A 25,380-nucleotide genomic window follows, 5' to 3' on the forward strand; every position below is an offset into this window, starting at 1 on the left:
CTAATTGGGATTTCTAAATTACATTCAGCACTCTCACGTGCACATTGCATTCTGGGACATAGTAGGCGAGGTAGACTGGTCTGATGCAGCATTGCATTCTGGGACATAGTAGGCGAGGTAGACTGGTCTGATGCAGCATTGCATTCTGGGATATAGTAGGTGAGGTAGACTGGTCTGATGCAGCATTGCATTCTGGGACATAGTAGGTGAGGTAGACTGGTCTGATGCAGCATTGCATTCTGGGACATAGTAGGCGAGGTAGACTGGTCTGATGCAGCATTGCATTCTGGGACATAGTAGGCGAGGTAGACTGGTCTGATGCAGCATTGCATTCTGGGATATAGTAGGCGAGGTAGACTGGTCTGATGCAGCATTGCATTCTGGGACATAGTAGGCGAGGTAGACTGGTCTGATGCAGCATTGCATTCTGGGACATAGTAGGCGAGGTAGACTGGTCTGATGCAGCATTGCATTCTGGGACATAGTAGGCGAGGTAGACTGGTCTGATGCAGCTGTGGATTTTTTCCAAATCAGTAAAACATCCAGGTATTTTTCACATACTGCAGATTTGGCTTTTGTTCGCATACTGCATACTACATACTACATTTTGGCAAAATCAGTACGTACTAGTAGTACAGTATGCGATTTCGGAAATGGCCAGCCACTTCTATCACGGTAACATCTAAAACATGCAGGACAGTGTTACCTCGAGGACCAGGGTTGAGAAACACTGGGCTAAACAGTCTCCCCGCTTCTTCACTTCCTGTGTCAATAGCGTTGGTTGCTTAGCAACAAGCTGAGACCGGCCAATGAGCTTCAGCAGCAGCTCAAGAACGGGACCCTTTGATGAATCGTTCATTACAGTCTCAGATATAATCCATGGTGGCATGTCGGTTTAGAAAAATGTTTTTGCCCAGAAGAAAAAAGAGCGACAACAACGACCCATAACTATTTTCTTCTCTAGAAAAAACACACCTGCACCGCGGCTTTAGAAGAAAAAGACGCTACAGAGCGAGTCAGGATGCAGCAGCATCAGAAGAGCAGTGGAATACACACCAGTCACAATTTGTCCTACTGTACTTATTGTATTTTTTTTCATAATCATGTTTCATTTTCTCCCGTTCAAATCCAATTAATCGGGTTGCAGTGGGGCAGGGCTGATCTCCGCAATTTGAAGCCTTGTATAATAATTGTAAAAAAAAAAAAGTTGCTACTGCGCGGATTTCACTTATCACGGGTTCTTTTAGGAACATAACTCCCGCGAAAAAACAGTTATTACTGTATTTGTTTCCCCATGTCATCTCTGGGGCTCCGTATGAATCATATCTGAATTTTTTTTTTTTTTTTTAAATGGAGGTCTGTGGTTTAAACTCCTTAATAAAGAGGCCCTAACAAGTGACTAGATTCATTACGTCATTGGATCTTTTTTTTTCTTTCAAAAACTTTATTGCACAAAGTGAGTGTCCAACAAACATATATGTATGGATATTTTATAGGTTGCATTTACACTGCAAGAACCATAAAATGAATACATTTTTGATCGTCTTGTCAAACAAAAAGGTATAATAATAATATTTTTTTAAAACATGCTTTTTTGAAGTGAGCATTAATTTCCGGGTGTCACAAAAACATGGGGGTGCCGAAATTCAAAGAAGAATAAATGTGTTATCCCCTGAGCACTAAGATCTGTTTTATTTTGTTCTATATTGTAATAATATCATCAAAAGGTACATAAAATAACACAAATATCTTAAGAGCTCATATAACTACATAATGTAAAGAATAATTCAAATAGCATACAAACCACTTGGTTTCGTCAAGCATAGCAACGACAGAAAACGTAAAACTGTAACAATTTTATCCCCCGACCTGAAAGATTCATCATAATAACTAACAAACCAAAGATCACATACAGCAACTGAACGAATATTATGAAGTTTCAATGTATATTTCTCACTAGAAATATGATCAAAACGCTTTTATATGTTGAAACTACCTTAAAATAATGCATTTTCCACTGAGAAAGACAAGGACGGCCGCCATGTTTTCATTTTTACAAGGCAGCTGCGGGCAGTCACATGACTTTGGGCAGGCCAATAGAAAATAATAGGGAAAAAAAACGTGAACATGTCACAATTTGAGAGGCCTTATTGTGAAACTAATGCGTTTTGTACTGTGGATAATTGTTGCTATTTCACATTTTGATGTGAGACAGTTAGATGGTTCAACCAAGGTAGGGTCATGACAGGTTGCTCTGTGCTGATTGGCTGCCTGAATGACGCGATACACGATACGGAAAAATGGTGGAAGCTCCGGCCGGCGGAGTTAGTTGTGGGCGTGGTTTCAAGCATTGGAGGCCACGTAATGGTTACGTAATGACAGGAGCAGAATCTTATTGGCTCGTAGATCCACATCACACTGGACGGCTCATCCGGGCGGCTGTACAGACACTGCAGAATTTGGTTGCTTTCCTCCTCTGACTTGGCAGGCTGAAGGGAGACCACTTTATATATGTTAAAGCAAGAAAAAACCTGTTTTTCATAATAAGTCCCCTTTAAAGGGGACCTATTATGGCATTTAAAGGTATTGTGACATCATTTTTAACATGCTTTTAACACTATTAAAAGTCTTGGCCAACATCCCTCAAATGTGTCTAAAAGAGTGTAACAAGAAAAACTTCACTCTAGTACTCCATTCCTGGCTTTTTATTACAGTGTTTTTTTGCGTCGTGAAAAACGCTTCCTTTTTCCCCTTTCCTGTCAATCATTGCCCCGCTCCTCCTCCAAACCTCCTCCAACCCAGCCATACGCTCACAGCGGCGTCGGAGAGTTAAGCCGGGAGCGACAGGCGAAGCATGCACGGAAAAGCAGCAGGGCGAACCACAGCAAACAATCATAAAAATAAAGGCATGCAAGCAGCAGGTTCCCCTTATCTTAAGTCCAGTCAGTGGCCGCGGGTCTTCTTAGCAGTTTTCCTCCGGTGATGAGAACAGAAGAGGCTCTAAACAGCTCCGTGTTAAGCCTGATTTATGGTTCCGCGTTAAATCGACGCAGAGCCTAAGCCGTAGGGTTCAGCGTACGGTGCGCGTCGCCGCGTAACCCTACGCCGTAGGCTCTGCGTCGGTGTAACGCGGAACCATAAATCAGCCTTTATGGTGCGCTGGAGAGGAGAGGAGGCAGGGAGCTGGGTGGAGGGGGCGGTGATTTAGCGGGTCTATACGTAACGACCCGCCACCAAACCACATGCGCCGTTTTTGCACAGTTATGCGGAAAATCCCAGAAAGCACACAATACACTGAATGTTAAAAGTTCGTTGTTTTTTGGGTGTAATTGATGTCAAGACACCCAACAAAACACAAAAATCAAGAAAAATGTGTTTTTCATGTCACAATACCTTTAATGTATATTTTAAATAGGCCTTGAATGTCTTAAAAACAATCAAAAGCTTGTTTTTTCTACATAAATCAGAAATTCAACCTCTGGGCCATGTCTCTAGTTTTACCGCTTCTAACCTCATTATTGGTGAGTGATCCTGAGGGGGCGGGGCTATGATAATGAGGCTCTGTGCTGATTGGCTGCCTGAATGACGTGTAGGAGGGGAGGACACAAAGCCTCGCTTCGGGGAGAAGAGCAGCGGCTGCGTACACTATTAAACTATGTCCCATGCGATGCAAGGTAAAAATATAAATAAATTACTTCATAAAGCCACTTTTTTTGTTTTATATCAATCTTTTGATCTGCCACAATAATGTAATGAATTTAAAGGAAAACACCTCCAGTTGAGGGCTTTTCTTAGGTGAGATTGAAAAAGAGATTAATTACAGATCATAATTAATTCATCTCTCAAGTTTCCATCTTTCTTGTCTTATTTTTAATTAGTAAATAATTAAAAGCAACCATGCAAATTAAAGAGTTGAGAGCTAAATATGAGCCATTTAATAATGATGATAATTATAATGTGATTAGTGGACTAATTGTTTTAATAGTGGATGACTAATGGACCATCAGAGCAGTGGTTAGTTGCAGCTCTAGTCCTGCTCTGCATTTAAAACCAGGTCTGGTAAAGTTGCTCTTGACGTGGACACTCGTACATCTGGAAATCAGGCCTGTGATCTCTTGTCAATAGGGGGCGCTAGGGCGCCGCCCCCATTAAAATCACAGGAAAAAATATATAGACACAGTACACATAAATGACGTAATAAAAAGTAATTATCACATCTGTGCACTCATAAAATGTGTCTGACTTTTCATTTTTCAAGCCTTCCCATCCCATACTGGGTTAATTCAGAGTTGTTTTTTGTGCAGACTGAAATACATAGGTTTCAATGGCCAAATGAGTGTGTATTGTATGTTCTTAAACTTTTCTTCCATGTGACTTCATGCTGGTCTCTAATTGGTTACTCAAAGACTCTCCTCCGTGGCCAATCAGCGTGTTTTCTGTCATTCTTCATCCAATCTGATTGATTCATGAGCTGTCAATCAAAGTCACACCCCTGACAGTGTAGACGCGCGACTGTTTCTGTCACTCAATACAAACGGAGTTACGACGACAATGGCAGCAGAAAAATTACAATCGGCTGTTCACTGCAAAAACTCAAAATCTTAACAAGAATATTTGTCTTATTTCTAGTTAAAATGTCTCATTTTTAGTCAAAAAAAATCTCATTACACTTAAAACAAGACTCATCACTGGAAAAAACAACAATTTTCACCTGTTTCAAGTAGATTTTCACTTAAAATAAGTAGAAAAATCTGCCAGTGGAACAAGATTTTTTTGCTTGTAATAAGAAGATAAATCTTTTTCTACTTATCTCAAGTGAAAATTTACTTGAAACTGGTGAAAATTGTCGAATAAGTTATTTTTCTGGTAATGACTCTTGTTTTAAGTGTAATGAGATTTTTTTGAGTTTTTGCAGTGTTTCATTACAAAATAATAATTTCACGAGGTGTTGGAGGAAAAGAAGCTGATTAAGGAGCTTGGACCAACCAGACCTAAAAATCCAGCATCAGGCAAGTGAGCGGAGTTACACCCGGGGCGATCCTCATCACCCACGACCACAGCTGGAGCTGAGAGGCTTCTCAACCTTGGAAAGAGTGAAAACCTTTCTCAGAAACACCAGGACCAGGAGAGGCTGAATGCACTGGCCATGCTCTCCATGGAAAAGAGACTTGTTTGTGAAATGACAGATTTCAATCAGAAAGTCATTCGAAAAATTTGCTGGCCTGAAGGAGAGGAGAGCAAAATGTATGTTCAAGTAGAGTTTATGGTTGTGTTGTAATCCCCACTCGCGGGTGCGCCCCCCCCCCGAAATGTTTTATCACCAGCCGCCACTGATCTCTTATCTGCGTCTGGATCACCTGGTGCTGCAGCACCTGAACACCAGGTCACGTTGACACGCAGGTGATCACACTAACGCTTGCATTGGGTTGAAGTCTGGGGGAACAACTATAAAACCGTAATAAACCCAATCTATTTACGTCAGAAGAAAGCCATCAGAACTGTTAGCAAGTCTGATTATTATTCACCTACAAACCCACTGTTTTTTGACCTAAAATCCTTAAAATTGATTGATATAGTTGAATTAAACACTGCACTCCTAATGTATGAGGCACACAAGCATCTCCTCCATCCTTATCCAGAGTCTGTTCCAGCCTAGAGAGACTGCTATATATAATAGAACCAAAACTAGGATAAATACTAAAGAAAGATGCATATAATAGAACCAAAACTAGGATAAATACTAAAGAAAGATGCATATAATACAACCAAAACTAGGATAAATACTAAAGAAAGATGCATATAATACAACCAAAACTAGGATAAATACTAAAGAAAGATGCATATAATACAACCAAAACTAGGATCAATACTAAAGAAAGATGCATATAATACAACCAAAACTAGGATAAATACTAAAGAAAGATGCATATAATACAACCAAAACTAGGATCAATACTAAAGAAAGATGCATATAATACAACCAAAACTAGGATCAATACTAAAGAAAGATGCATATCGGTTACAGGAGTTCAAATATATAACAGCCTAAATAATTAATTAAAAAACTGTAGTTCAATAAATACATTTAAAACGATGTATAAATCCAATATAATCGAAAGATACAGAACATTAGTCTGATACAAAACTATATATATACACACATTGTTGTTGTAATAATAATAATATTTATATGCCAAAAAATGTAATGATTGGTGTTTGGTTTCCTTTAGTTTTCCCTCTTCTAGAGATTGTTTCTGTTTCCTCTAAGCATTGATTATTTACTTTCTCTGTTAGTTGTTTTTCTGAGATCCGTCTTCTGTTTGTTTTTTACTTGATTTTTCTGTCATACCGTATTTACGTTTGTCTTCCTTCTTGTTTTGCATGTGTGTTTACTTTGCTGTTTTTTTGTTGTTGTAGATTGTTTGTCCTTGTTGTTTTAGTATCAACTATGTAGTAAACAAAGTTAAAAAGGGAAGGCACAATAAGCTTAGGCTTCAGCTACACCTTTTGGTCGGTTTATTCCTTACTGTAAAGGATTCCAGTTCATAATAGTTTACAGTTAAAAATTCATGTTTCTATTGTTATGCTGCTTTTATTTTGTTATATTCTTTCAACACGGAAGTGCTTTTATTTTGAAGAGAGACAACTAAACTGATGAAAAAGGAATGTAAACAGTAACGGGTTAATAACGGTTCACGGTAAAACAGATAAGAATACACAATAAACGGAAAAGGGAGGACAAAAAGGGGAGAGTTAGCTCCAGTCGAGAGGGCAACAAGGTAGTTTATTTTATTTATTTGTCTGTCAGTTTGAGTTTGTGAGAAGTTTTGGTACCAACGTAGTTTAAGTTAACAGTTAATGTATTGTTTTCTTTATTTATGCAGCTCTTACGTTGGTCTTACGGTGGTTTATGGATCACAGAAACGCATAATAAACTACATGATGAGACCATCAGTCCAGACTTGCTTTGATTTCGACTGGGATGCTACACTTACTTCTTTTTTATTATTTCTTTCCTACAAAAGAAATTAAATGCAATGTATTTATCAATAGGAACTGATGGACCAAATAAACTACTTCATCATCATCATCATCATCATCACGTGACTGAGTGTTCCTGTATGAGGTCAGAGGTCACGTTACACCTGGTCAGGTGAACATGAGAAACCAGCAGTGATCAGATCACGTGGTCGCAACTCGAGCATCGCTGTCGGGTCACGTGACCCAAACCCATTGACGAACAGGTAGAAAAAAAAAAAAACATCTGTTTTTTGGACAGTGTGAGGTAATTTCCGCGACCAGCACAGGTGTCCGGAAATGTGACCTCCCTCGCATCAAATGTCACCGACATTGCATGAAAGTCCCGTACCTCACACCAAAGAGTCGTAGTGGTTCCACTTCCAGACGACCAGCGAGCTAGCGGCCACCTCGGACACATAAGAACTGCGCATGCGCCAATGTCTGGCGGCCCGCCTTCATCACGTACGTACACGCATGCGTACACGGCTCAAGACAAGCAGCAGCAGCAGGTTTCAGCTCTACTTTCAAAATTGCAGACGAGTCGTCGTCTATAGTCTGGTCTTTTTTTATCATTAGTTTACCCTATTAACGATGTCTATCAACAATCATTTATCCAGGCATTCAGTTGAATGGAGACACAACTGACAACTCACCAATACAGCGAACACCAGCTTCCGGGTCTGCGCGGAGAGGAATGCGCAGAAACTTCAAATACTCCACCAGTCAAGGCTGATTTATAGTACCGCGTTACACCAACGCAGAGAGGATTTATGGTACCGCGTTACGCCAACCCAGAGCTTACGGCGTAGGGTACGCCGTCGATTTAACGCGGAACCATAAATCAGGCGTCAGTGCCAAGCATACAGGACTGTCTCAGAAAATTAGAATATTGTGATAAAGTTCTTTATTTTCTGTAATGCAATTACAAAAACAAAAATGTCATACATTCGGGATTCATTACAAATCAACTGAAATATTGCAAGCCTTTTATTAGTTTAATATTGCTGATCATGGCTTACAGTTTAAGATTAAGATTCCCAGAATATTCTAATTTTTTGAGATAGGATATTTGAGTTTTTTTAAACTGTAAGCCATGATCAGCAATATTAAAATAATAAAAGGCTTGCAATATTTCAGTTGATTTGTAATGAGTCCAGAATGTATGACATTTTTGTTTTTTTAATGCATTACAATACAAAATCACAATATTCTAATTTTCTGAGACAGTCCTGTATAACAAAGTATTGAGATGAACTTTTGTTATTGACCAAATACTTATTTTCCACTTTAATTTGCAAATACATTCTTTAAAAATCGGACACTGTGATTTTCTGGATTTTTTTTTTTATTTTCTCTCTCCTAGTGGAGATAAACCTGTGATGGAAATTACAGGCCTCATCTTTTTCAGTGGGAGAACTTGCACTACTGGTGTCTGACTAAATACCTTTATGCCCCACTGTAGTTGTGCTTTAACATTATTCAATCACTGCATTACATTCTAATCATTTGAATGGTCATCCGCTGCCTTCGTCATGAACTGGGTAGCAGCAATCAACAATCTGTCTGAAGACGTTTTAGTCCACTTTCTTCAACGCTCACATTTTCTTGTTTGTTGTTTTGAAGTCTCGCAGATTGATATGAGGAGTTACGAGAATTAGGCTCATTTTAAAAACACTAATGGAAACACTGACACCACCGCAGAAATACCGTCATCAAACTTTCAGGGATTTGATTTTCTTTGACATGGAAACGTGACTCATCTCAGTCCAGGTAAAACCAGTGGCATGTGTCACAGAGAACATTTAGAATTATTGGTTAAGTTTTACAACAAACTTGTGATGAAAATGTGTCTAGTTCAAGAAAAAGGTCCTCACACTTGAATCACAACAAAGAACCACGAAGGGGAAATTCAAAGATGATGTTTATTTGAGTCAGAGCGATCCAGACAGCAGAGAAACAGAATCAACGAGCACCGGGATCAGAACCTGGAGGTTCCAGGGCCTCCTGCAAAAACCCAAAATCTTAAGAATATTTGTCTTAGTTCTAGTTAAAATGTCTCATTTGTAGTCAAAAAATCTCATTACACTTAAAACAAGAGTCATTACCAGAAAAATTACTTGTTATTTGACAATTTTCACCTGTTTCAAGTAGATTTTCACTTGAAATAAGTAGAAAAATCTGCCAATGGGACAAGATTTATCTTCTCATTACAAGCAAAAAAAAAATCTTGTCCCACTGGCAGATTTTTCTACTTATTTTAAGTGAAAATCTACTTGAAACAGGTGAAAATTGTCAAATAACAAGTTATTTTTCTGGTAATGACTCTTGTTTTAAGTGTAATGAGAGTTTTTGACTAAAAATGAGACATTTTAACTAGAAATAAGACAAATATTCTTGTTAAGATTGAGTTTTTGCAGTGTACCAGCATGTAGGGTGGTGGGTGACGGGTCAGCGTGGCTGCTCTGTCTGATCATAGACATGTCTCCTCCTCCTTCCATGGAGCTGCTGTGATACGTCAACGTCTCCGCCATATTGGATGTTCAAGACTGTTCTGTAAACTAATACAAGTAAATTGACTTATTTTCATAAAGTGCCTTTCTACAAAGAAATGTACGTTTTACGTCTCATTTATTCATTCACACACGCACTAATATACTTGGAAACAGTTAGGCACCAAATATAATATATTTAATTTTCTCAGATGGCAAAAATAAGAACTTTATTGATCCCACATACGAGTAATTCATGTTCTATCAGCTATAGAGAACAAGGTAGTGCCGAAAAACAATATATATCCCCCTCACAAAAATAAGAAAAATAGAAAAACATATTTTCTCATCAACAAAACATGTTATTTTATTGTCTGAAAAATGGTTGCAATGTTATTTTATTGTCTGAAAAATTGTTCAAATATGTTATTTTGTTACTTGAACATTTTTAAATATGTTTTGTTGATGAGAAAATATGTTTCTCTATTTTTCTTATTTTTGTGATGGGGGATATATATTGTTTTTCGGCACTACCTTGTTCTCTATAGCTGATATAACATGAATTACTCCTATGTGGGATCAATAAAGTTCTTATTTTTGCCATCTGAGAAAATTAAATATATTATATTTGGTACCTAACTGTTTCCAAGTATATTAGTGCGTGTGTGAATGAATAAATGAGACGTAAACGTACATTTCTTTGTAGAAAGGCGCTTTATGAAAATAAGTCCATTTACTTGTATTAGTTTACAGCGCAGTCTTGAACATCCAATATGGCGGCAACGTTGACGTATCACAGCAGCTCGGTGGGGAGGATACGGATACATGTCTCTGTGGCATGGCCACACTGAAGCCACGCCCACCTGGGCGATGTAACTACAGAAAGACATCAGCAGATGTCCCTTCCACGATGGGTGCAGGATGACTAGAGGATCCAGCATGGTGGGGTCACCGTACACCTGCCTGCTCCTCCAGGTCATCCATGGATGCTGCACAAGTATCTGTCTAACAAGGACACGTCATCCTCGTCCGTCTGGGGGGGTTCTTTCTGCTCCACGGTGGACCACATTCTGTCCTCTTTGTTCTACACGAGTCAGGTTTCTCCATCAGGAAGAACTTGACCCCTCCGTAAGCACGAGTCCTCCCTGCCAGGTGGAATCACACACCAGAGCCACGATGGCTCCACCTGAAACTGGAAAACTGGACCTACAAGTTGCTGTTCCCACCATCTCTCCAACAGAACATCTTTGTCTAATCTAACATCTCCGCTGCGCTGCCGTCATGAACTCTGACCACGGTGGGGTTTCTTCCACCTCTGACTCCTGGGTGTTGATCCAACCTCATCAATTATTTAAGGGAAAGGGACTTCCTGCCCCGGGAGTTCCTCCTACAGTTCTACAGGAAGTGTCCCGGTTCTGGCTCCACAGAGCTTCAAAAATCAAAAGTCAAATATGACATGAAAGAGTTAAAGTGATGCCGGTGTGTTAGACCCCCGGAGGATCACGGCACCGTGGTGTGTTGGGGGTTAGCCCATGTTGTGTCGGGGGTTAGCCCATGTTGTGTCGGGGGTTAGCCCATGTTGTGGCGGTTTCCGTAGCCCCTGCGGTGAGAATCCTTCCAGTCGTCCCAGTCCCTAGCCTTCCTCAGAGCCTCCTCGTCATCGTTGTCAGCCTTCCTGTCTTCCTCCTCCCCCTCCTCCGGCTCCTCCCCCTCCTCCACAGCGACCCTGCGTGGTACGCCCTGGTCTGGAAGGCTGCCGTGTTTCCTGTGCTGCTCGTACCAGTCGTCCACAGTCATGGAGGGGAGGCTGGGGTAGCCGGCCCCGAACACCCGGGCCTGGAACAGAGGGGGCAACACAAGACCCGTCAATGACACAACACACACACACCGTCATCACATGTCAATGAGAAACACTTCCAGTTGAGAAGTCCGCTGTGGTGTAGTGAGTTTTATTCAGTAAGCCGGCGGTGAGCAGACCTACGCAGAGCGTGTCTGGGTCGGTGTGCTGACCACGAATGGTTTGAAATCATGACTTTTATACAGTAAGTTCAAGACACAAAAGGCAGGAATAAACAAGCCAAGTGAGAGACAAAAAGCAATTTACAGTCAGATGTGATCTGTGGCCAAATGCTGTTATCGGTCATGAATAAGTTGTAAATTACCCCATAGGGTGTTCTCGTGATTCAAGTCTGTGGCCAAATTAGTTTATATCAATTAGTGAGGAACTTGGTCATATGGCATTCCAGTAGTTCAAGTCTTTGTTGAAGCCAGTTGAAAAGGTGTGAGCCCTGCAGGGGGTAGGAAGCTGGAGCGTCACGTCACAATGGTGTGACAATGCCTCAACACAATCCAATAGAACAGAGGTTTTCAACTGCCTTTTTTCCCCCTAAAAGTGCCCCAAAAGTCACCAAATTTTGCACAAAGCCAGGCCAGGCGAAAAACTTGATATTTAATGGTTTGCATTAATGGGCGTGGCCTAACGTCTCAACAGCGCCCCCTAGAATACTTTGTACCTCAAGCCCCACAATACGGTTTGACGTACATGTACGAAAATCGGTACACACCTGTATCATGTTGCAACTTAAAGAAAAGTCTCTTGGTGCCATGGCCCAAACCCAACAGGAAGTCGGCATTTTCAATTAATCGTGTCATTTTGGCGCAATTTATGCCATTCTTTCGGCAGTTAATACAGTTCGAACCGTAACGTGCCCCCAGGTGTGTTATACATCAAAATGTGCGTCTCCATCCTGCGGCGACACGCATTACTTTTCTTTTTCAAAAGTGTTACTGTGGCGACGCTAGGCGCCAAAAAGCGCGCCCCCCTTCATCTGATTGGTCCATATTTGATAGTTCCCCAAAGTTCACCAAATTTTGCACCAAACCATTTCATGGTTTGCATTAATGGGCGTGGCCTAACGGCTCAACAGCGCCCCCTAGAAAACTTTTCTCTGCCATAACCTTTGAACGGGTTGTGATAAAGACATGTGGGTGGTGTCATCGGACTCGGTATTGAGTACTTGACCATAATTGGCCCGAATTAGCCCCGCCCCTTTCCTGATTGGTTGTCCGTATTTTCTGCTATAACTTTTGAATGGTTTGACATAGAGAGTCGTGGGTGGTGTCAGACATGGTTTTGAATCCCTTGACCATAATTGGTGTAAATTAGCCCCGCCCCTTTTTCTGATTTGTTGTCCCTATTTTCTGTCATTTACACGATTTCCATCATTTAAGGGGGTAGGTGGCTCAGTTGGTAGAGCGTTCGCCCATGAACCTGAAGGTCAGTGGTTCAAACCCTAGTTCCTCCTGTGTCCACCAAAGTGTCCTTGGGCAAGACACTGAATCCCCCGGTTGCTCCCGGTTGTCAGGCCAGCGCCGTTGTGTGGCAGCTCCGCCGACAACCGGTGTGTGAATGTGTGCGTGTGTGGGTGAATGTTTGCAGTGTAAAGCGCTTTGGGGCTTTAGGAGTACAGCTGGAAAGCGCTATATAAGTGTAAGCCATTTACCATTTACACGAGATCGTTTTCAAAATCTCGTCATTTACATGGACCCGCATAAATATCTGTTAAGGTGCTATGAGCAGCCAAACCTACAGAAGATAAAGTCATGCTAGCCAATCAGAATCCTGGAAAAAAACATCAACAAATGACACGAGTAACTTCCAGTTACTTCCAAGATGAACCAGTCTTTGGTTTGGAGTGACAGAGAAGTGGAGTTACTTTTAAGTGTGACTTTAGAATATAAAACAGGTAAAATACAAAATACTGGTAGAAAATTAATACGTTATGTTTATTTGTTTTATGTAAGGTACTTTGTGTTGCATTTTATGTATGAAAGGTGCTTTATAAATAAAGTTTGATTTGATTTGAACATTCACCTCCCAGTTTGACTAACCTGATAGATCAGAGCCACATTTACAAAGATGTAGGTCAGAAAATGACGCGCAGGGAGGAATCAGCATCAACGGTTGCTTATTAAAGTGTCTTTGCACACAGTTGGCTGGTGCTAATAACAACGGTGGCAACGGACAAGCTGATGCACTCAGAGCCAAGTCAAGGACAGATACATTTGTGAGTTTGATGGAGCCAGAGATGGCAATAAAAACAGAATCCCTTCCATACACAGGTGGTTTTTGGTCTACCCCAGAAGGAGGTTTTTGGTCTACCCCAGAAGGAGGTTTTTGGTCTACCCCAGAAGGAGGTTTTTGGTCTACCCCAGAAGGAGGTTTTTGGTCTATTCCAGAAGGAGGTTTTTGGTCTACCCCAGAAGGAGGTTTTTGGTCTACCCCAGAAGGTGGAAATAAGAGGCGACCAGACTTGACCCCTTTCTGGAAAGCAGCTGATACATACAGGAAGGGAGACTGGGAAAAGGGGGGCATGTTCTGCACAGAAAAGCCAGTTGTAAGGACCTAAAGTTGCATGTAATCATTTTGGTGAGTGTTCTGATAACCTCACTACGAGTCCACTGACCTGGACGGCGTCCTTGGTGAGGATGAAGGGCTTCATGGGAGGTCTGGCAGGCTGGGCTGGCCGCTGGGCATCGGCCTGTTTCAGGACATCCATGTTCCGAACTATCTCTATCTCCTGGTCGATGCTCTCCAGCTCCTCCAGACTCACTGTAATCCACCGGCGGATGTTCAGGAGGTAGAAGTCCCTGCTGACCTCATCGTCGGCCTGACCGCTCTCCACAACTCTGCGCACGTCCACCAGCTTGGCCTCCAGCTCCTTCCTCTGACGGTACCGCTCAATCTTGGCTTGTCTCTTTGCTGCCATGGCGACGAGGTTGGGAGGACCTGGAGGAACCGACTGGAAACAGAGGAATGACGACACATCAGTGACAACACTTGTCTCAAAGGCAAAGAACATTGCTGCAGTTATGGGTTGTTGTAACTCAACGTTCTTCAGTACAGTCGTCAGAGTCACACAAGGTTAACGATTTAAAACCAGAAAAACTGATTCAGATCCAGCAGCTAATCCCTGCCAAGTCATTAACAACTCAAAACAAATGTGGTTTCTCTATTGATCACCTAGGATCTGGATCTAGACTGCTTCCATCCTGCAGACCTCCCTGAGCTGAGCTCTGTCGTCAATAGAGCTAATTCATCCACGTGTCTGTTAGACCAGGGGTTCTTAACCTTTCTGACCTTGGGGCCCAATTTTTTCAGTACAGAGTGGCCCGAGGCCCGTTAAATATTAACACTGTATAGCAGCGAAGGTCCAGAACATCATAATAAATATATATATATATATATATATATATATATATATATATATATATATATATATATATATATATATATATATATATTCAAGTAGCCTCATAGTTGTATCAACATCTGCATCTGACTGTTATATTAAAAAAGTACATATTTGCCCATTAACATGTGTAACTTCAATTACACATTTTTTTCTCTTAAAAATAAAATAAATAAATAAGATTTTATTTTATTTTTCAAATGCTATCTTATTTTATTTCTTTACCAGCAGTTTGAATTTCCCCTTTTCTTTGTTAATTGTCTCAACACATTTTTATAATAAATTAATATAAACACATCTTAGCAATTTAAAAGTTTTGCAGTTTTTCTTTCTTCCCCTTAATCTTATGCCCTCACTTTCTGTCGTTCAGTGAGAGAACTGAGCTCTAATTTCTCCTGCCAGGACTTTAAATCTGGGCTGGATGGTGTCAGGTTCTCATGCACATGTGAAGGTGCTCATTGATGAACCTGGAACGATATTTAGTTTTAATTATGTTCATTGTGGAGAAAGCTGCTTCACAGCTGTATGTGGACCCAAACATGTTTAAGATGGTCAGCTTATTTTCTGTGACTTCAGTTCAGACTTGAGTGAATATGTTTGATGAAAAACTTTGTGTTTTGTTTCAGTGGCGTTTTACTTTCGCACTTTGAACGCCACGGTCTGTGAACGTATGAGACACTGGTTTTGTCCCAGTGGGAAGACTGAACCAGGATGAATCTGTCCATTCCGGGTTGAACTTCCCTTTCCACCTGTTAGGCTTCTCATCTCTGTAAGAGTCAAGCTAATTACTTACTAAGTAACTTACTAAGTTTTATTTACATTAATAAGTTGTCAGGACTGCGCGTGTCGGATTTCATCCGAGCCTGATCAGCTGAGACGGCCGGGCAGAACCCGCAGCTCTCTGGCCGCTGCAGCAGAGTCACTTTCCGATGCTTTTGCGAGCCCGAACAACAGTCCAGTCCAGCAGACACATCTACATGTACAATCCTTCAGCAGTAACGACGGAGCCCACCGCCCGAGCGGCACCGACCTCCCCGGCCGCGCGGACGAGTCAGGATAAATGATCACGCCGCGCTCGCTCGCTCTGGGCGCAGACCCAAGTAATCGATCCCTGATCCTGGCGGATCTAAACCTACTCTGTGCAAAATGAAGGATTTTCTCTATAAATACACACCATTTCTCTTACTATTACACCTAGAGCTAGCTGAGGATCTTCTTCTCCTCATTTGGTCGGGAGTTGCTATGCAGTCCCGCGGCCCTCGCGGCCCACACGTACAAAACTGCATTTTTTTCGCGGCCCACTAGATGGCGCTCGCGGCCCAAGTGTGGGCCGCGGCCCTATGGTTAAGAATCACTGTGTTAGACCCATCCCAACTTCACTACTCAAAAATGTTCTCCCTCGTATTGGTACTACTATGTTAGATCAAATCCACCTATCCCTGAAATCAGGATATGTGTCAAAGGTTTTTAAAAGCCAGTAATTAAACCTTGACTCAAAAAAAACCTTCTCTTGACCCAGACATTCCAGCGAATTATAGACCAACCTTCCATTTGTATCTAAAATTCTGGATAAGGTAGTTGCAAGTAAAGTTGCTTTCGTTAACCGAAATTATGACTACATATCGTTGTCAACAAACGTTTATCACCTGAGAAAAAAGGAGACGCAAAGAAAATGCTGGCCATGTGACGATAACGATGATTAATATATAATGCAATATGGCAGAGGAATAAAAACAAGACTAAAATGTAGATTACAAATTAAAAACTCTAACGCTAACGCTAAAATGTGTCTTCATTTTCGTTAACCAAAACGAGACGAAATGCTGATCCAAAATGCAGCAGCACGAGTGCTGACAGGAATCAGCAGGAGAGACGACGTCTCTCCAGTGTTAGCGTCGCTCCATTGGCTACTCGTAAAATTCAGAATCCAATTCAAAATTTTATTAATTGTGTGTTAAACCCAAAACGGCTTAGCTCAGCAATATTTGCAAGATAGTGCCTTATGTTCCTGGCAGAGCTCTCCGTTCTCAGAGTGCAGGTTTACTCGTAGTTCCTAGAGTATCCAAATGTAGATTTGGAGGGCGGGCGTTCTGCTATCAGGCACCGTTACTATGGAACCAACTTCCAATCTGGGTTAAGGAGGCTGACACCACCTCCACCTTTAAAACTAAACTTAAAACCTTTCTGTTTAGTAAAGCCTATAGTTAGTGTTTAGTAAACTTCTAGTTAGTGTTTAGTAAACCTCTAGTTAGTGTTTAGTTAACCTCTAGTCAGTGTTTAGTAAACCTCTAGTCAGTGTTTAGTAAACCTCTAGTTAGTGTTAGTAAACCTCTAGTTAGTGTTAGTAAACCTCTAGTTAGTGTTTAGTAAACCTCTAGTTAGTGTTTAGTAAACCTCTAGTTAGTGTTTAGTTAACCTCTAGTTAGTGTTTAGTAAACCTCTAGTTAGTGTTAGTAAACCTCTAGTTAGTGTTTAGTAAACCTCTAGTTAGTGTTTAGTAAACCTCTAGTTAGTGTTTAGTTAACCTCTAGTTAGTGTTTAGTAAACCTCTAGTTAGTGTTAGTAAACCTCTAGTTAGTGTTTAGTAAACCTCTAGTTAGTGTTTAGTAAACCTCTAGTTAGTGTTTAGTTAACCTCTAGTTAGTGTTTAGTAAACCTCTAGTTAGTGTTTAGTAAACCTCTAGTTAGTGTTAGTAAACTTCTAGTTAGTGTTAGTAAACCTCTAGTCAGTGTAAACTCTAGTGTGTTAGAGTCAGTAGTCATAGCTGCAGCTATAGAACAAGACTATAATAGTTAGTCTCAAATAGGGATTCCCCGATACCGATATCGGGGCCGATACTGCTCTCATATACTCGTACAATTTCGCAAAATTCTCCGATCTCAGTATCGGCAAGTACACAAATTAAAATACTCGTGGTAAAATGGTATCGGGGCATCCCTAGTCTCAAACATAGCTTGGTGGTAGATATGCTGCTATAGAGCTACGCTGCAGGGGACACCGACATGATCCACAGGGCGGTGCCCATCACCCCTCCTTCTCTCCTCCCTTCCTTCCTTCTTTCCTCCCTTCTTCCCTTCCTCTTTCTTTGACCCGAAGACAGCACAAGGGTTAAAAGGAGACAAATAACAGGAATGCAGCAAGAGAAGAACAACAAGTAAAGACGGAATGCTACTCGTGTTTTTGTTTGCTTTTATAATATACACCTCAGCGGTAGCGACTGGGATTAAAAGAAAGGAACCATCAAACAGAACCCTGCACAGTAGGAATGGGTGATATTTTACCATTCACGATATACCGTCAAAAAAATTCCCCACGGTAAGAATTTGTCATCTCGCGGTAAAAATGATAAATTCCCGTTGATGATGTTTTTGTGTAACAAACATGGTGGAAGGCGGATCTGAGAGCGAGGAGCTCGTTGTTAAACGAGGCTCCAGCTCCGTTATCTGGAACTGGTTTGGATTTAAAAAGAGACGAGGAGCAAACATCATCTATTATGTGCAGAGTCTGCAAAAACAGAAGGAAATGGTTGTTACATTTTGATATAACGTTTGACTATCACAAAAAAAATTAAATAGTATCTAATATGTGGCATGTTCCAACCACAGGTTAATCTGCACATTTTATTTATATTAGAAGAGGTCATCACTGATAGGGTTTTATTTTCAGTGAACTTTTATTTATTTGTCCTGTTTCTTTATTTATCAGGTTGTATTTTTTTCTACTTTGTGATTTTATAAGCTAAAAAAACTTGAAGGACGATGGTACTTTTGCTGTTTTCACTGTTATCCCACTGTTTAAGCCATGCAGTTTGAATAAATGTTGAATCTGTTCTTACATTTCAAACTTGTTTCATTTGAGTCATTCCAGTTTTGCAGTACAGGTGTAACTAATTTAATTGGTTTTTATTAATTTAATTGGTGTAGTTTAGTAGTATTTAGTATCTTTTAGAGCAGTGATTTGTGGACTCCAAAGACTGAATGTGGTGATAGATTTATAGTTACAAAGGTGGAGCTGAATTGATTTTTTATTTATTTATTTTTTTAATCGTCATTTTTATCGTTATCGGGATAAATGCCAGAAATTATTGTGCTAAATTTTTTAGTCCAAACCGCCCATCCTTACTGCACAGGAACCATCAAGCGGAGATGCTGCAGTCTGCCTGTCACCCTGTAGTGGAGCCAGAGGGGGGTTAGGGGGCGGTCGCCACGGGGCCCACAAGCTCTTAGGGCCCAGTTTTGTGTGATACGTTCACATATAATCGTAAATTGTAGGCTATAATAACATAAAATGTGCATTGTGCGGCCAGTGTAGGCTAATTCTTACTTTACAACTGTCCTGAACGTATCAGGGCTGTGAGCCAACGCTGATTGGCTGTAAAGCCTGAATTAAGGATCTGCGTTAAATCGACGCAGAGGCTACGGGCGTAGGGTACGCGGCGACGTGCACCGTACGTGCGCATCGCCGCGTACCCTACGCCGTAGCCTCTGCGTTGGGGTAACGCGGAACCATAAATCAGCCTAAACAGTTACCGCCAATTTGCCGACTCGGCAAATTTTAGATGAGTGCTAAACTTTAAAAGAGGACTAAGCATGTACAAAGTTTTGATTGTTACCCTGTTTTCCACGTTACCTGGATTATTTTGTTCGGGCCAAGGCTTATGGAAGAGTCAACTGCCATTGGTGAGTCAAAGTGACTGTGTTTCCATGCATCAATAATACTTTTAAAACCCGAATATTGGCAATAATCCGAATTTGCACGCCATGTAAACACCAATAACCCCTTTGAATAACCAGAATTTGGTCAGGTTTTTAAAAACCCCAATATGAGCCCTGGGTTACTCCTTTTTAAAACCTGAATATTGGGTCATGTAAACACCAAACGGAATATCTCCATCAAACGGAACAGGAATTTGTTTTCTGCTCATTCTCTGTTCACAAGGAATCCTGGTCTTTTGAGTCCAGGAAGTTCTTCTAAACACGGAGAAACCAAGACCAGGAGGAGACTAATCACTTCATAAATGTAATGAAGGATATGAACATTTCTGCATTTGTAGACGGTAGAAAGTACCGGGATAGAAGATTTACAAGAAGGTGAGAGAAAAGTTGCGCGAAGCAGCATTTGTTTTGAATTTGGATACAGGAAGAAGAAGCAGAAATGACGGGAATTGCGTCATGATGTTCTCCGTGCGTCGCTGGTTTGATCGAAATATCCCGAATGATTAATTACCATGTAAACGGAATATTCCCAATGTTTCAGTAACTGGAATATTAGCAATAACCTGAATTTTGACTGCATGTAAACGTAGTCAGTGTAACCTTCATAAATAATGTCTTTATCAGAATGTTGTGTAGCCTTGATCACCTGCCTATTTGAATGAGCTTTGTGTTGTTATAGAACTAGACTAGAGTCTATTCTCTGTTATAGAACTAGACTAGAGTCTATTCTCTGTTATAGAACTAGACTAGTCTATTCTCTGTTCTAGAGCTCAGAAATGATGTTATAGACCGCTGTGTCTATATCTATCTAGACCAGGGGTGCTCAATACGTCGATCTACCAGTCGATCGCAAAGGTATTATTGGTAGATCGCGTGACATTAAAAAAATTGACGTCAACCTATCATCCATCCCGTCTTTTGATTGATATACAGGGCAGCCAATCAGATGACATCTGAATTTTGTCTGAGGTCATAGGTCGCTGCGCATGAGCAAACAACTGCGCTAAGTGCTAACTAACTAGCAAGCCGAGTTACGGCCAGTTTTCAGCCTTTGGTTTTTTCTAGGGCTGAAACGATTCCTCGAGTAATTCGATTACAAAAAATGATCGAGGAATTTTCTCTGCCTCGAGGAATCGTTTAATTTCTTTTTTTTTTTTCGTTTAAATTTCACCAGCTCAAATCCTACGTATTACGCCCGGACTACATTTAATGCGACACAACACGCTGACGCTGCGCCATACATCCATGCGCTGCGCACGTTAAAGGGGGAAGAAAGAGGCGGCGGATATGTTTGTTTTGTAACATGCCATGCTCAGGCAGTCTGCAATGGCCCAGACGGGAGACTAATGTAGTTCAGTGCTTAACTTTTATTTTTAATCCACGTTCATGGGAATTTGCCCAACCAGTCTACATGTGCTTTGTGGATCTGGAGAAGGCATTTGACCGTGTCCCTCGTGCCATTCTGTGGGGGGTCTGTGAGTATGGAGTCCGGGGCCCTCTATTAAGGGCTGTCCGGTCTCTGTATGATCGGAGCAGGAGTCTGGTTCGCATTGCCGGCAGTAAGTCAGACTTGTTCCCGGTGCATGTTGGACTCCGGCAGGGCTGCCCTTTGTCACCGGTCCTGTTCATAATTTTTTATGGACAGGATTTCTAGGCGCAGCCAGGGGCCGGAGGGGATCCGGTTTGGGAACCACAGGATTTCATCTCTGCTTTTTGCAGATGATGTTGTCCTGTTGGCTTCATCAGACCGGGACCTTCAGCATGTGCTGGGGCGGTTTGCGGCCGAGTGCGACGCGGCAGGGATGAGAATCAGCACCTCCAAGACCGAGGCCATGGTTCTCCACCGGGAAAGGGTGCGTGCCTTCTCCGGGTGGGTGGAGAAGTCCTGCCCCAGATGGAGGAGTTCAAGTATCTCGGGATCTTGTTCACGAGTGAGGGAACAATGGAGCGTGAGATTGACAGACGGATCGGTGCAGCATCCGCAGTTATGCGGTCGATGTACCGGACCGTCGTGGTGAAGAAGGAGCTGAGTCGGAAGGCGAAGCTCTCGATTTACCGGTCAATCTACGCACCTACCCTCACCTATGGTCATGAACTTTGGGTAGTGACTGAAAGGACAAGATCGCGGATACAAGCGGCCGAGATGAGTTTCCTCTGCAGGGTGGCTGGACGCTCCCTTAGAGATAGGGTGAGGAGTTCGGTCACCCGGGAGGAGCTCGGAGTTGAGCCGCTGCTCCTTCACATTGAGAGGAGTCAGCTCAGGTGGCTTGGGCATCTGTACCGGATCCTCCTGGACGCCTCCCTAGGGAGGTGTTCCAGGCATGTCCCTCCTCCCTAGGGATGTGTTCCAGGCATGTCCCTCCTCCCTAGGGATGTGTTCCAGGCATGTCCCACCGGGAGGAGACCCCAGGGAAGACCCAGGACACGCTGGAGAGACTATGTCTCTCGGCTGGCCTGGGAACGCCTCGGACTCCCCCCGGAAGAGCTGGAGGAAGTGTCTGGGGTGAAGGAAGTCTCATCCCTGCTGAGGCTGCTGCCCCCGCGACCCGGGAACGGATAAAGCGGGAGAAGATGAGTGAGTGAGTGAGTGATATTCTTCTGAGCCGTGCAGGCTCTCCACGGCTACGCCGTAGGGTACGGCGTAGGGTACGCAGCGACGCGCACCATTCTGCGTTGTTGTAACGCGGAACCATAAATCAGTCTTTACCCGGTATATAAACCTCTGTTCCCGCTACAGTTTTAACTAAAAGAAAAGGCAGAAAATGTCAGAAAAATAAAAACGTAATAAAGCTAACTGGGTAGTTTTCAATTTTAGGTCCGTAGTCATTCATGGATAAAACAAGCAGCACTGGTGTCTAATGTGCTCCAATACAGCAGGAATCATCATTTTATTTTGAACACTGCCAAAACTCTAACTTAAAACTTAACTACAACTTCAAATTTGCTACACAAATGAATGTTCAATTGAAACACGTGGGAAAAACACCTAACCTTTTAAGTTATGTGTGTTATCAGGTGTAATGGCATTTTTAGGTTAGAAGAACATTTCTTGGTAAGATCCTTAGTTTTTTGAGTGAACAAAGTTAATTGTGTTGTGTTGTGCAATATTGGCTCATGCGATATAAAGAATCCTCAATATATTTATAAATAAATATATGTTTTGCATTTTTTGTAGTAGGTGGTAGATCATTTTGACTTGATCATTTTATAAGTAGCTCTCATGCTGAAAAAGTGTGAGCACCCCTGATCTAGATAGATTGTTTAATTTTAGACCAGTTATGTTGTTTTTTTGTATTTAAGCTGTATCAAAGAGTTTCAGCACCATGTGAAGTTTGTGACTTTACTCTTCTTTCTGCAGCATAGGCCTATAGGCTTGGCTCAATAAAAGTGAGAATGTAGTTTGATGGGTAGGATGAGGTGTTGTTCATAAGGGCCCATGGAGAACGCTCCTCTCTGGACTGAGACCCCCCCAGTGTAACAGATGCAAGCATTCATTACATGTTAATTTATTGTTTTCATGCAAAGGGTTTTGATATTTTTATAATGAATTTTATTTGGTTATTTTGTATACTTACCTGTGTTTTAAGCGCAAGCTTTTATTTTGAAACCGGAACATGAGTTGGCCCCGCTCTCACTGGCGGGAACGAGCAGCAGCTTCACGAGACGGTCTGGCAAACAAACTCTCGAATTAAGATAATTTATTAAGGATATTTGCAACTTCAAAGACTGTTAAGGACAAGGACTTAAGTCACCAAGGACTTTCTCTCATTCATGCATGCAGCCAACGAGGTTCGTTTTGTTTATCATTTTGTTTATTCATTCATTTGTGTGATTTGTGTCAGCCTTTGTCACTAATACTGTGTATTATATGTTTAAGTTTTCACGGTTTTGGGAGGTTCAAGAAGATGAACTAAAGAATAAACCCGTAAAAGAAAACCTGCGTCTCGTCGTGCTTTGAGAGGAGTTAAACCCAGTACTGGTCCCCTCTCACCTGTCTGTCCTCAGGTGTGTCCTCGGGTCTGTCCTCCGGCAGGTGGAAGTGGGAGACCTTGTAGTCATGGCAACGCTGCAGGAAGTCCCGGAAGTGGTGTCGGGCCTGGGTGAGGGCGTCCAGGCGGGTGTGGGGGCGGGTCCGGCTCTGCTGCAGCCGGGCCAGCAGGGCGGGCAGCAGCAGGTACCGCAGGTCTGCGGTGCTCAGCTCCTCCAGGTCCTCGTTGCTGCTGAACAGCTGCAGCTGCGTCACCTGAGTGGAGGCTTCCTGCAGCAGGGAGAGGCCCCGGAGCACCCGGGCCTGCTGCTCCGAGCTGCTGCTGCAGCTGGTACCGGCCTCCACCTCCTCCACGATCCTCCAGCCCTGCTCCAGCAGCGAGGACAGCTTCACACCCGCACTCCCAGAACCAGAGGCGGAGAGCTCCTCCGCCATTACTCTCTCAGGGGAAGACGCTGGTGCTGGTGCTGCTGCTGGTGGTGGTGGTGCTGGTCCGGTCCCGGGACCCGGCGTCACGTAAACAGGTGTGGGAGACGGGGATGATACACGAGGTTCTTCTTCTGCAGCTGCTGCTCCCTCTTCTTCCTCCTCTTCTTCTTCTTTGGAGTTTCTTCTTCTTCTCTAGGTTTATTGGCGGATCGTAACCAACGTTTCTAGGTTATACCGCCACCTGCTGTACCGGAGTGTGTAACATCAGGATTAGTAGTACATCAGGTTCTAATTCAAAGGGGGGGGTCCAAATCACCCCCCCTCCCCGAAATAAAAAACGGTCCAAATCATCCCCCCTGAAATAAAAACGGTCCAAATCATCTGCCAGTGGGACAAGATTTATCTTCTTATTACAAGCAAAAAAATCTTGTTCCACTGGCAGATCTTTCTACTTATTTCAAGTGAAAATCTACTTGAAACAGGTGAAAATTGTTGTTTTTTCCAGTGATGAGTCTTGTTTTAAGTGTAATGAGATTTTTTTAGTAAAATGAGACATTTTAACTAGAAATAAGACAAATATTCTTGTTAAGATTGTGAGTTTTTGCAGTGATCCATGTTACTTATCCTGTGAAGGACAGAGTCATATTGATAAGTTCAGAAAAGTGTTTTTTATTGTTGTGTTTTGATGTATTTGATGTAAGCCCAGTGGATATTTAAAGCTTACAGAAGGCTGCATTTAACTGCTGCTATGTCATTCCTGCAGTATTTCTGCAGCTGTTTTGGTCACTGCTATTATTTGTAATATATTATATTATTTGTAATCAGCACAAATTATCTGTCCCCATATGATCAAATCCACTATCCCCCCTGGTTTCTTTTTTACAACTTGAGTACTGCTAACCACTATATAACTATATAAACAGATTTAGACAGCAGACACTGGGACTATAGGGCTGCATTTAATCCTGATCCACACCAGCATTAGTTACTTAAATGTAGCTGCATTTCTTTTTATTACAGTGCATAATTTCCCAGATAATAAATATAAAGTCATTAATATTGTAGTGGTGTGGTAGCTACTTGACAAATTGGCATGTAGGCTTGTTAAATACTGGTTTGTGTCCATCAGGCAGAAACATGTTTTTGCTTCACTCCTGTCTTGAAATTGCCCTCTTCATAAATGTTTTTCTTGGACATTTTGGTTTAGAATTCAAGACTTAAAAAAAAACAGCTGCAGATAATAACTTTATAGGCGATACTGCCATGCTGGTGCAGGTAACTAAATAAAGATGTATAGTTAGACATGTAGTTATAATCCATGAGTTCAAAACAGTATAGAAATGTAGCATAAGTATGTTATTATCATTGCAAATTCTCAGAGAACACAAGGAGGTGACTGGATTTGAGTTTAACATAAAACACCAGGGAAAGAAAGTAAAGGTGGGTTTAATATTCTACAAAAAGCATGAATTAACTGATTTGTTGT

General features: G+C 41.9%; 2 protein-coding genes across 3 annotated transcripts in view; both read right to left on the minus strand.

The window, feature by feature from the left end:
* The window catches only part of abhd18 (abhydrolase domain containing 18), a 51,265-nt gene extending 43,567 nt beyond the window's left edge, over window positions 1–7,698 (minus strand). Inside the window, exon 1 of one of the 2 annotated variants that reach the window (XM_061725983.1) lies at window positions 7,674–7,698. The gene's annotated coding sequence lies outside the window, so the exon portion shown is untranslated. Of the gene's footprint in view, window positions 1–7,369; window positions 7,508–7,673 lie in introns of those variants that run through there. The other variant, XM_061725981.1, reaches the window with a different exon arrangement.
* A 2,485-nt stretch (window positions 7,699–10,183) lies between these two features.
* igbp1 (immunoglobulin (CD79A) binding protein 1) lies at window positions 10,184–24,071 on the minus strand. Its single transcript, XM_061725987.1, has 3 exons — window positions 23,469–24,071; window positions 13,976–14,311; window positions 10,184–11,345 (listed from the first exon to the last, which is right to left on the minus strand). Exons 1-3 carry the CDS (start codon window positions 23,898–23,900, stop codon window positions 11,079–11,081), a joined length of 1,035 nt encoding a protein of 344 aa, XP_061581971.1. The 5' UTR covers window positions 23,901–24,071; the 3' UTR covers window positions 10,184–11,078.
* Window positions 24,072–25,380: the final 1,309 nt, after the last annotated feature.

The sequence above is a fragment of the Cololabis saira genome, chromosome 7, assembly GCF_033807715.1.
Source record: "Cololabis saira isolate AMF1-May2022 chromosome 7, fColSai1.1, whole genome shotgun sequence".
NCBI classification, from domain to species: Eukaryota; Metazoa; Chordata; class Actinopteri; order Beloniformes; family Belonidae; genus Cololabis; species Cololabis saira.